The sequence below is a fragment of the Phaseolus vulgaris genome, chromosome 8 (genome assembly GCF_051622355.1).
Source record: "Phaseolus vulgaris cultivar YP4 chromosome 8, ASM5162235v1, whole genome shotgun sequence".
Lineage (NCBI taxonomy): Eukaryota > Viridiplantae > Streptophyta > Magnoliopsida > Fabales > Fabaceae > Phaseolus > Phaseolus vulgaris.
The window spans coordinates 13,938,035-13,950,110 of record NC_143505.1 but is presented as its reverse complement, the minus strand read 5'-3'; the positions used below and the strand labels follow the sequence as shown (position 1 = coordinate 13,950,110).

At 33.0% G+C, this 12,076-nt stretch overlaps 1 protein-coding gene and 1 pseudogene across 3 annotated transcripts; one reads left to right on the top strand and one right to left on the bottom strand.

Moving 5' to 3' along the window:
• The first annotated feature begins 2,857 nt into the window (after positions 1-2,857).
• NDP1 (Tetratricopeptide repeat (TPR)-like superfamily protein) lies at positions 2,858-12,065 on the top strand. Of its 3 annotated transcripts, none has more exons than XR_016515040.1 (12): positions 2,858-3,214; positions 3,312-3,444; positions 3,551-3,624; positions 3,956-4,002; positions 4,084-4,246; positions 4,314-4,361; positions 4,432-4,633; positions 4,741-4,805; positions 4,902-5,002; positions 5,508-5,580; positions 5,682-5,729; positions 11,644-12,065. XR_016515040.1 is itself a non-coding variant. In XM_068631763.2 (12 exons), exons 1-12 carry the CDS (start codon positions 3,004-3,006, stop codon positions 11,805-11,807), a joined length of 1,317 nt encoding a protein of 438 aa, XP_068487864.2. In that variant the 5' UTR covers positions 2,858-3,003; the 3' UTR covers positions 11,808-12,065. The 3 variants fall into 3 exon arrangements, 1 of the variants encoding a protein (XP_068487864.2); XR_011083381.2 differs by having other exon boundaries at positions 5,503-5,580; XM_068631763.2 differs by having other exon boundaries at positions 5,520-5,580.
• Positions 7,264-7,984, bottom strand: LOC150025444 (uncharacterized; annotated as a pseudogene).
• Positions 12,066-12,076: the final 11 nt, after the last annotated feature.

Here is a 12,076-nt window from a genome sequence, read left to right as displayed (position 1 = left end):
TGAAAATGATTTCTTTTCTTAGAGTGGACCTAAATAATTATAAAATTATTTAACACATCATATTATTATCTCAAAAATAATTATAAAATTAATTTCATAAATTTGAATTCTTACCCTCTCAAAAGCACTCTAATTATGCTCACAACCACGTGAACTACAAGTCAAATTCAATACTTTAATTGTAAATCTTTGTAATTTTAAATGTTCATCGCCATTGTGATGAAGTTTTGGTCTTGAGTGCACATTGAGCTATCTAACTACCAAAAAATCCAGACTTTTTCTTGAATCTCTCAATTTGAGCATCAATCTTACTTATCTCATCAATATCTCCCGCCAACCTCTCCAAACAAACAATCATACATTCCACATTTCACCTCATAATCAGGTAATAGCTTGTAGCATGCAATGACCTATGCAATTGGTTGTCCCATCTTTGATAAGTGATTTCCCAAAGGGGGGTGTAACTAAGTAAGATAAAAATAAATAAATTAATCTCCAAAATAAGTCTTCATTTCTAAAAAACAAATTAGAAGTAAAATATATGTTAAAAGTAATTAGTTATTATTATTACCTTTTACTGACTCCATTGAAAAGATTTTGTATCTTCTCTTTAGCAATATCTATCTCTTTAAATAAATATCATGACTGGTTTCTCATATGAATCCACCATGTGCAACACCTTAATTAGGGGAAGAGCACCCCTAATGCAATTCAAAATACTTTTCCAAAATCTCTTGTCCAATATTGACTAGATTGTCACTTCTTGGATGTGAACATCCTAGTAAGTGATCATTTATTTTCATTTAAGCATCCCAAAGTCAAATAAGAGGTGGAAAAATGAGTATTGACTAGTTTTATCAAATTTTTATCCCTTTAGTATATTTGCGCAACAAGGAGATAATACCAGTTCTTGAATAGATGTAGGTTTGATTTTCTTACCATTGGTTATTGTCTCACGATGGAGTGATATTTTCTTATCAAAATCCTCCAACATTAAATCAATGTAGTGGGCTACACAAAGTGTCCAATACAATTTTTTTTTCTTTTGTATTAACAATTCCCCAACTGTCTTATAATTTGTTGCATTATCAGTTACAATTTGAATGATATTCTCTTCCCCAACCTCCTCAACAACATCATCCATCATCGTGATTTTTTTTTGCAACCGTCTTGCATATGTCAGAAGCATCAATAGACTTCAAAAAGTCAGTCCCCCTTGAACTATTTACCAAAATATTAAGTATAGTCATTCTTTTCCTATCAATCCATTTATATGTCATTATTGTGCACCTATTTTTTTTTCCAAAATAATTTATGTTCTTTCAAAATCAGATTAATCTTTTCAACTTGTTGCTTCAAATATTCCACTTTAATTTCATGATATGATGGTGGTTGATTATTTTTTTCGTAAAACACTATACATCATTTTTATAATTATTTAGCATCCACTTCTTGCTCAAACTTCTTTTTGGTGAGTCAAGAAAGGTGATTGCTCTATTATGAAGAATGAGGACAAACACTTGAGCGTTATGAAGGTTCTCAATAGTGCCACTTTCTTGACTTTGAAGGTAATTCTCCTTGTTTAAACATTGTTATTGGTTGGTTGAGCAAGGTGATTTATGCCATTATTTTAAATTGAATTTTTAGTGTCATTAACGGAGTGTTTTGTCATGACTCAAGCAAAGTGCAATTTGCATCCAAAACGTGTTTAAATTTGAAAAACAAGGCTCAAGTGTTAATGTTTCATTACTATAAAGTTGAATCATTATAACTTTAGTTTTTTATTAAATGCTTAAGAAATGTGATTATCTAATTTAAAACCTTTTATTATTGTCAAGCTATAGCCTTAGTGTATTTTAAATATTCAAGCAAGGATTTTATTTCTTTATTTTTCTATTTTATCCTTTTTTTTCAATAAATACCAAAGATTAAGATAAAATACATTTTAAAAACATAACAAAAAAAAACAATATATTTATATACACGGTTGAAGATAAATTTAATCATTTTAATGTGAATAAATGTCAATTTGATTTTGAATTTTTTTTAAATTGTTATTTATCACGAAATATTGTTAAGAGGTAGAAGAATATAAAGACACTCCAAAAAACTAAATCTTAAAATTTAGGAGAAAATAATCGTATCTATTCAGCCTAGCATATTTGTCATCGGACAACAAATAAATATATTTACTTATCCCTCATTAATTAATCAAATTGAACTTATTTAAAAATAATGAACTAATTGAACTTTTCAAAAATATGATCACTATCAAATAAATTAGAAGATTTAAGTAGTTAAACCAATAAATTTTTGAAGTTATAAGAAAACATTTTATACAATGTTAAGATAAGAATAATATTTTTAAAATTAGCAAAACAAGCTAACTTTACTTAATTTGAACCGACTCATTTTGAGTTATAAAAAACAAACCAGGTTAACAATCTATGATTAAACGGGTTAGAAAACCTTACCTATCCCACCAAAGAACAATTTCAGTGTATTTATTTTATAATTTAGTTATTTTTGTTTTTAAAATTATATATACACTAAAAAAATCATAAAATAAAAATTAATTTTATATAAAAAAAATAATAAATTGCTATATTAATTAACTTATGGAATAAACAATATGAACCAGAATGAATTGGTATACTCAAAATTTCTACCCATCAGACCAACTTAGACAAAGTGCCACCAACCTATTTTACCATCTCTATGTTTTATCCTCAAAAGGAGAAAATAACAATATCGTTATTATTTTTACGAACGAACAACCTTATTGGACAGATAAAAAAAAAATCAACAGAGCGGAAAAAAATTAATAAAAAACAATAAACATATATCCAACTCTCTTGTTCTTCTAGGTAAGGGGTAAAACTATGAAGCTTGCAAAACCCTGAACCCTGAATCCTGCATTTCATTCCCTTTTCATTCTCTCACTCACTCTCACCATTCTAAACCCTCACCCATTTCTCCAACCTTTCGCCACCTGACTCAACCATGCTTCGCATAGCATCAAAGTTATCATCAATAGCTTCTTCTTCTTCCTCTGCTCTCACCGCAAACCAATTCCCCACTAAGCTCTCTCCTCTTCCCACTTCATTCTTCCGACCGTTTACCATTGGCTTGGAATTAGAGGACCACATGGTTGTCCCCGACGCCATTGGCATGATCAACTACGCCCTGAAGGTATGGAGGACCGAAAGATCACGTAAGTTATTTGATAAAAAATCGTGTTTTTCGGCGACCCATTTGAGTGTTTCGGCCAAAGTTAACTTCTTTTTGTTTTTTCGAGTGTGCTTCTTTAGTTGGGGCGTTTCGGATGGGTTTGTGTGTGTTGAAGCACTGCATTAGCACTGAGTTAACTGAGGGCAAGGATCCAAAGCGCGAGAATTCGAAGGGAATGGCCATGCTTGCTATGTCCACGATTTTGTATGAAAGGTAATCCTTTGTGATTGTTTAGTTGTGTTGAATGGTGTTATTGTTGGTGAATTTATTGGGTGATTGTTTGAACTCATTAGAGATATTTTTTTTCTGTTGATTTCAGAGGAGAGTACACTGAAGCAATAGAAAAGCTCGAGGATGTTCAAGAATTAACCAATTCTTATTTGGGAGTTAGAGGTAATTTCTTTTATTTTATCCACCCCTTTTGTTGGTTACTGCTATTGTTCGTTGTTGTTTGTTGTTGTTGTTTTTCTTCTTCTTCTTCTTCTTATTATTATTAGAAAAATGACATCACATTCTTTCTACCGCACTTGTGAGGATCACAAAATTGTGTGGGCTGCACTTCTTATTTAATTAACCCTGCCTATGATTTTGAAGTTTTCAACAAATTTTGACCAATAGCAAGGAGTGTGTTAGAAAGGGTGTATTAGAGAGTACACCACCATCACTTATTATTTTAACATCACTTTTGCCAATGATTTTGAGTCATGTTGGATTTTTGTTGTAGTTGCTGCTCTTGAAACTCAGGCTGGGCTTTATTTAGAGTTGAGGCAGGTTGGTATTTGCTAAACAATTGTAGAATATTTGGCTTCTTTCTGCAGCACTATTCTTGTTTATTCACTTTTTTCTATGTAGGATGATTTGGCAGCAGCGGTGGCTGACAAGTGCATGAAGGTTGTGGAGAATCAACGGCAAGCAAAAGATTTTGAGGTTCAAGCAAAAGATTTTGAGGCTCACTTCTTACGTGCTAAAGCACTGAAAGGGCTGATTGAACTTGTCAATGGCAATGTTGACTCAGGTTCTGCTACAGTTCTATTTGCCCATTGCTGTTACTTGTGATGGTGCTTATTATTTGCTTGATGCAGCTGACGATTTCTTCGACAAATCTCACGATGACTCCAAGTATTGGGATGGTATTCCCTCCTGTTCACAAGGTACTGTAGCTGGCATTTGTCGACACTGGATTGATGTTTGGTTTTGTAGGTACTGCTGGTCTATCATACGCAGAATTCCTACATAAAAAACAGGACTATACAAAGGCAACAGAAGTTTACCGCAGTGTTGTACATGGTGCGGTTCAAATAAAAAGGGCCGGCAATCCATACTTAGGGGCTGGCAACATGAGTGTAGATGAATTAATTGTAGGGTCCATGTGTGCTTTAGGACAGCTTGAGGCACTTACGGGGTAGGCTTAATAATAAGTTCTGTTTGGGTTTTCCTTAGGTGTGCTGCTACCTTCCTTTTTATGTTAATCTTGAGGTGTTTGTATACCACTAATAATTGTTGTTTCAGTAACTACTACTGGGCAGAGCATCGTTTGGGACAGGCATTGAGTAGGGCAGAGGAAGCCTATGGAGGTGACTTTTCCATTCTGTTTGTCTTACCTCAGCATTTATCATTGAGCTTAATAATGGGATATTGACTAATGTATGGTGGCTATCTATTTGTTGAAGACTCTAAGCATCCTACATTGGGGGTCGCATTAGCAAGCATAGCTCTTATGTATAGGCGTAAAGCAATTCAGGAACATTCAAGTTCGCTGTTGATTCAAGAGGTTATAACTCTCCAATATATGAATTGTCAACAACAAAATTAATCAATTTTAACTTATAGCAATGGCTCGTTTGTTTTACTGTCTCCCAAAAGTAAAAGGAAGAATGATAAGTAATAGGATGCCCCTGGGTGTTTTATATCTTGTGTTCTCATTCTGAAGCATTGGTGCTATGGAGTGAAATCTATTTCTGCTACTATATGCAATTAATATTGTTATTTGATTATGCAGAAATGAAAACTGTGTATTTAACAAATTGATTGGCCTAGTTTGGTCTTGAGTGTCATGCCTGTGATACTGTTTTTTGTAAAAGAATTTGAAAATTTGGCATGAATGAGCATTGGGGATACAAATTTAGATGCATATTTAACTTACCTGGCTAATGTAGTCTGCCATTTATATAACACACTGCCTGCTTAAATTATTTAGCATTACTTCACTCCCTTTTTATACCTAATTGATCACCAACAAATTTTATTTAATTCAAACAATAATTATAATAGGACAGAATCATTGACAGGGCCTCTACCGAAAAGTGATGGATATTTTGAAGGTTCCATCAGAGGAAACCAAGACTGAAGGTAATGTTGTTGTGCCATTTGATTCCAGACATTCGTGTAGCAACTATAAATTATCTACCTACACATAATGAAGGCATTAAAACCAAACTTTCTTTGTGTAGGTGCTGCCCCATTAGTAGATAGAAGTGATATAGCTGCTCTTGCAAGAGGTATGTCAGATTCTTTAATTCATTACAGTACTATAATCTAGGATGTTAAAGCCTGATTAAAGTGTCTTGGAGCATTTCAAAATATTGTTATTTCAAAAGCCTGTGAGATAGCCAAATATTTAAAGCAAATGTTATACTGATAAATTGCTTTCTCCAGTGGGCATGTGCAAGGCGAGTGATCCGTTGATCTTGCTGCAATTAATTTAATTTTACTGTTCAATATCTTACATACAAATGTTAACATTTAACTTGCAGAACCTTTAACCTATCTTATCTACAAATGTTAAATTTTGGTAGTATGTTTAAATATCTTATCTCTCTGGCAGTTTTGTTTGGAAAGCTGTCTCCATGATGTCTTTGATTTTCTTCCAAATTTGATGATATGCCAAATTTAAGTTCATTGAAAAATGACTTCCCCATTTAACACATCCAATAACACTTCAATCACGGAAATTGGGAATTTATCCTAAATGATGGTGCTAGTTAGGGCCCTATATCAATACAAGTTCCAACTCCCATTTTTATGATCAAGGTCGATGTGCTATAAGATGGATTGTTACTTGGTTGAATCTTCCCTTTTACTAACATCTTAACATGAATCAATCAATTTCCTCCTTGTTTAATAATGGGGATGTCACTATGGACGAGTATTTGGAATTTAGGGCCATCATTGACATTAATAAAGTTATGCTGCCTTGAAGAAGGTAATATTTACTAATGACAACTATTTTATGCAACTTGTACATAATAACCTCCTTTCCTTCACTCCTATCAAACCTTACAATTAGCAAATTGCATAGGTGATCTTGGCAAAAGTGTCTATAGCCAACATGTTTATTATAGTGAAAGCAAAGCTCATACTACAACTTGTCCTTTAACCACTTGTTGAGTAGGCAATGAGACCTGTCACGTGCCTACCATTACCACTTGACACTATCCCACCAATTTTGTCTTTATCTCTGTTTTACAATCTAGAGTCAATAGATGTTGGTGACATAAGAACAAATGTTGTCTTGTTTATACTTTTGTTAGCCCCCTGAACTCCAAAGGCCATGTTTACATCCTTAAGAGGGCTAGGTCTCATTGGTTGTGTTGTTGAGCTTGCTTCCCTCTATTTCTCCAAGTACACTTTACTGGCAAGAATCCTTGTAATACCTCCTGTAATCAACTATAAGGATTCTCGCCAGTAGAGTGTGTGGACTTACAACCTCCCAAACCAGTCATTTCCTCTGCCTCTTTTCCAGTTCAACACACTTTCTCCTTGGCTTCTCTCTAGTAATTGTCTCCATTCGCATTTCTCCATCTATTTCTTAATAACAGCTAACATGTCTTTCAATCCTTTGAAACTGTTGATCAGTCTCCTTGTATCCATTTTCCATTGCCTCCACCCTTCCTTCTATCTGTGTCGACCATGGTTATAAAATCGAGATTCGAATCGTGAATTGTTTTTTTGATTTTTTTGAATTGTGAATCGAATCATATTATAAATCGTAAGATACATAATAAATAAAATGATATATTTTTAAATAAAAGTAAGTAACATGAATTAATGTTCAATCTATAAAATCAAAATATGAAGTCAAAATGTTCAATCCGCACAATCACAAAACATAATATGATGTAAAATACTTTATATATTTAAATCCTACATCCTAATCATCATCTCCGAGATCAAGGTCACTTATATCATCTTCTTCCTCTAATATAACATTCTCTTGGAGCTCATTTTCATCCTCTTCCTCCACATCTTCAACCATGTCTTCAATCTCATTATCATTTGCAGTTACGGTACATTTTCCCTTTCTATCAACCTTAATAGTTAAATTTCTTGGACCTCTCCTCTTTTTGTGGCTTGGAGCTCCCTCTTCAAGAGTAAAAGATTCATGTATATCCATCCATGAAGCATAATTTGGTAGGCAAGGATCTTCCTTTTTAGTAACCCGTCATCATCTGATTCCATATCAAATAAACATATAGGATCATAAGTATCTCCTTTTTCCTCTCTAACCTTTTGTCTCATCTCAAGTTGAAGATTATACTTAACAAAGACAAGAATATTTAATCTTTGTTGTTCTAAGTGATTCCTTCTTTTAGTATGTACTTTATATGCTCCAATTTCTTTCGCACCCAGTAACACTACAAGTTAAAACTCTTATTGCTAGATTTTGTAGCTCTTTACCTTCTCCACCATAACTTTCCCACCAAAGAGCTGCAATTTCAAACAAAAAGCTAACATTAATAAATCGTAATCCAAATTATTATGTTTTTTTATGAAACTATTTAGGATTAATTAAATGCTTTACTAGGATGCTTCTTATACCTGGTATCTATTGTCATGCTTCTTCCAAACAATCCTTGTGCTCTTTTGAATTTGTCAAGTTGTTGATCAAGTTGAAATCTAATCCTTCTATCTAGGATCATTTTTTTCAATGGTCTCGTATAAACCATATAAAATTTCACTATACACATTGAAATTGTTGTCATAATGAAATCTGATCAAAAGAAACAAAAATTATTGAAATAAAAATCATTATTAATTTGTAATAATGATTAAGGTAATAATAAATTAATAATAGTTACTTACTTAGGATTTAAGGTAGTAAGCAACAAGATGAAGAGGCCTATGCAATTGCAAATTCCAACGAGTATCAATTATTTTTCACACATCTTTGTATCGAGTGTCTTCATTCTTGAAATTTGAGGTTATTTGTTATTTAGCTCTATCCCTAGCTTCATATATATATATGGCATAACATTTGTTTAAGTGATGATAAATTCTAAAAATCCATGCAATATTGTTTCAAGTGTATAACTCCACTTGTGAAAGTATTAAAGCTGGTAGATGGAGACGCAAAACCTGTTATGCCATATATATATATGAAGCTATGGATAAAGCTAAACAACAAATAATATTAAATTTCAACAATGAAGACTCTCAATACAAAAAGGTGTGAAAAATAATTGATACTCGTTGGAATTTGCAATTACGTAGGCCTCTTCATGTTGTTGCTTACTACCTTAAATCCTAAGTAAGTAACTATTATTAATTTATTATTACCTTAATCATCATTGCAAATTAATAATGATTTTTATTTCAATAATTTTTGTTTTTTTTTATCAGATTTCATTATGACAAAGTTTTCAATGCGAATAGTGAAGTTTTATATGGTTACGAGATAGAAGGATTAGATTTCAACTTGACAAATTCAAAAAGAGCACAAAGATTGTTTGGAAGAAGCATGATAATAAATACCAGGATAAGAAGCATCCTGGTAAAACATTTAATTAATCCTAAATAGTTTCATAACAATCTGGATCACGATTTATTAATGCTAGCTTTTTGTTCGAAATTGCAACTTTGGTGGGAAAGTTATGGTGGAGAAGGTAAAGAGTTACAAAATTTAGCAATAAGAGTTTTAAGTCTAACTTGTAGTTCTACTGAGTGCAAAAGAAATTGGAGCATATAAAGTGGATACTAAAAGAAGAATCGCTTGTAACAACAAAGATTAAATGTTCTTGTCTTTGTTAAGTATAATCTTCAACTTGAGATGAGACAAAATGTTAGAGAGGAAAAAGGAGATACTTATAATCCTATATGTTTATTTGATATGAAATCTGATGATGAGTGGATTACGAAAAGGAAGATCCTTGCCTACCAAATGATGTTTCATGGATGGATGGGAGCTCCAAGCAACAAAAGGAAGAGAGATCCGAGAATTTTAATTAAGGTTGATAGAAAGGGAAAATCTAATTATTCAAATAAAATTTTAATGTGTTGTGACTGCATTAGCAGTTAAAATTAATTAAGAGTTCAAAACCTAGTTAAAATTAGGTTTTGTGGGCTTATTCTTGGACCATTTCATAAATTATGAATTTATTTTTAATTATCTTATGTATAGTAGTAACTCGAATAATAACTCTTCCGAGTCGAGTTACGATCCTTGGGTTACGAGTTTTTAGCTCCTTTCCGATCCGCCTCCAAGTTACGAGTTTGACAACATTGATCATGATCTTTCATCTCCTTTTGGGATTTTTCCAGAATTTGATTGAATCAGAAATAACGAAACAATTCACACCCAAAAACGATTCATGTTCCAATCTGAATTGGCAATGTCAAGTTTTGATTTGAATCTTACGATTCAAACAATTCTAACTACCATGGTGTCGACAATATCATTCAGGTTCATGAGATTGGAGAGTTCTAGTGCCAAATTGATGGGAACTGTATAGATAGGAAATAGATCTAAGCTCCAAGTTACGGGCCAATAGGTTAGAAAATCTTGGAATGGAAAACAGTCACAACAAATCAATACTTAGAATGTAACAAAGTCTTATAAGCATTTAGCATATTGAACATAGAATTTAGAAAGAGTTGAATCTCCTTGTTGTTTCAGATCATGAAAATCTCATGAGAAACTTCACTCAATGGTTCCAATTACAAGTTCACAAGAAGAGTTGATCGAGGACTATCTATAAAGCAACACATTGGCCTTAACAAGGTCTATTGACTAACGACAAAAGAAGAGGTCTTAAAGAAGAAGACTTAGAATACTATGAGTTTCTTCTTTCTTCTTAGTTTTGTATAAATTTTATAGGTGTACATATTTCATTGTAATTGTAGGATTTTGTAGAGTCAAATGTCGACTTGTTTTTGGGGCTGGGCTAGCTTGGGCTTCCATAAGGCCTTGATTTTAATGACCAACCCATGGAGAAAACAGTAAATTTCGGCCAAGCCTTGGAAGAAGAAAAGCATGAAGCCCCACATCACCTAGAATAGACCATTTTTAGTATATTCTGGGCGCTCCTTCTCCTAGCCGTGGATGTCCCAAATTGTGTCATTTAGTCCCACATCAAAATGGCCAAGCATAAGGGGAGCTAGGTCATCCATATATAGAACCCCTTGTCCCATGTCCAACTCACCTTCAATTGAATGAGAATTGAATTGCTCTTCTTCTTAGAGTTTCTGCTGCAAGGTTCCATCAAAAGTAGAATCAAATATGGGATAGGAAACTAAAAACTAGAACATATTAGAAATGGAATTAAGATGAACATTACAACTAAAAAAGAACAATACATGAATGGAATATAGGAGGTAAGATTGAATTGAAAATTGCAATACAAGAAATAAAAACAAAAAAAGAAAATGAATAGGAGATGGGAGAAATGATGCGCCACTTGAGAAGCCTTCCTCCATGATAAGCATCATAAGTGGAATCATCACTTGACTCCTAGGAACCAAGATAAGATTCTAAAGAAACCTAATCACTCTCAATTCTCTAATTCTCATAAAACTGTGTTGTATTGAAGTTCAAGATACAAGGGAGGAAAAAATAAAATTTCAAATTCAAATCCTAGATCTGGATCAATGGCTGAGATATGCTTGAGTTACATTACATTTCCCATGCCTTGAATTTAGCTTGCTTTGGCCAAGAATTGCTAGTGCTTACAATGGACGTGGATGATTTCAAATTGCTCTTCGTTTCCTTATCTTCCAATATCATCCCCTAGCTTTGTTGGGCTCAATTGGTGCTCAATTGACCCCCGACTACGACCTAACCTAAGCTGAAAATTACTATTTGCACCTGTTTTACAAATAAAAGGAAAAGATAAATCCGATATATCATGAGTCCAAGAAATGCAAAATAAAGAAACTAAACTATTATATTTGAATGCAAGAACATCTTCTCTTGTCATGCTCTTTGTTATCCTTGTTGAAATGTTGTGTTCTTGGTCTCTTTCTTTATCTTCATTCATGCACCCATCAAAGTGTCAACCTTAAGAAACAGTAAACACAAGCCAAAGGAATGACTAGTCCCCACTGAATAACATTATGCCTTAATATTCAATTTTAAGACTCAGTATGTGCATGCTTGTAGATTATTCTGACTTGTCTAAATGTTGCTTAATGTTATAGGGGCATATGCAGAAGTACTTAGTGTCCAAGAAGATAGAAAGGATGAAGGAGAGAAGTTGAAGAACTTGGCCGAGTCTATATGGAAACACCGCAGGATGTCTCTTGCTGAAGCTCTCGAGACAGACACGAATATCATAGATTCTAGAATTAGTAGGATTATTTAAATTGGTCCGATTTCAGGGTACCCTTTTGCTGCTACAGGTTCTAGTCGTAATCGATTTTGTATGTTTTTAATTTGATAATAAAAAGCTAATTAATGTAATATTTTATGAAATGATCTTATGAAAAGCTTTGTGCTTTACGAAGCAATACATAGAATTATCAATGTATAATGTAGAGTTATGTAAAGCTAGTTAGAAGTGTTGTTAATCTATAACAGTGAAGTAAAGCTATTAGAAGTATGAATTATGCAGGTTACTGTTGATTTCCTTGT

Excerpts from the sequence above, each read along its gene's own strand:
- NDP1 (XM_068631763.2), top strand. The coding sequence starts at position 3,004 with ATGCTTCGCATAGCATCAAAGTTATCATCAATAGCTTCTTCTTCTTCC. Across the intron at positions 4,003-4,083 it reads TTTATTTAGAGTTGAGGCAG|GATGATTTGGCAGCAGCGGT; the intron begins GTTGGTATTTGC and ends TTTTCTATGTAG. Across the intron at positions 5,730-11,643 it reads TATAGCTGCTCTTGCAAGAG|GGGCATATGCAGAAGTACTT; the intron begins GTATGTCAGATT and ends TTAATGTTATAG.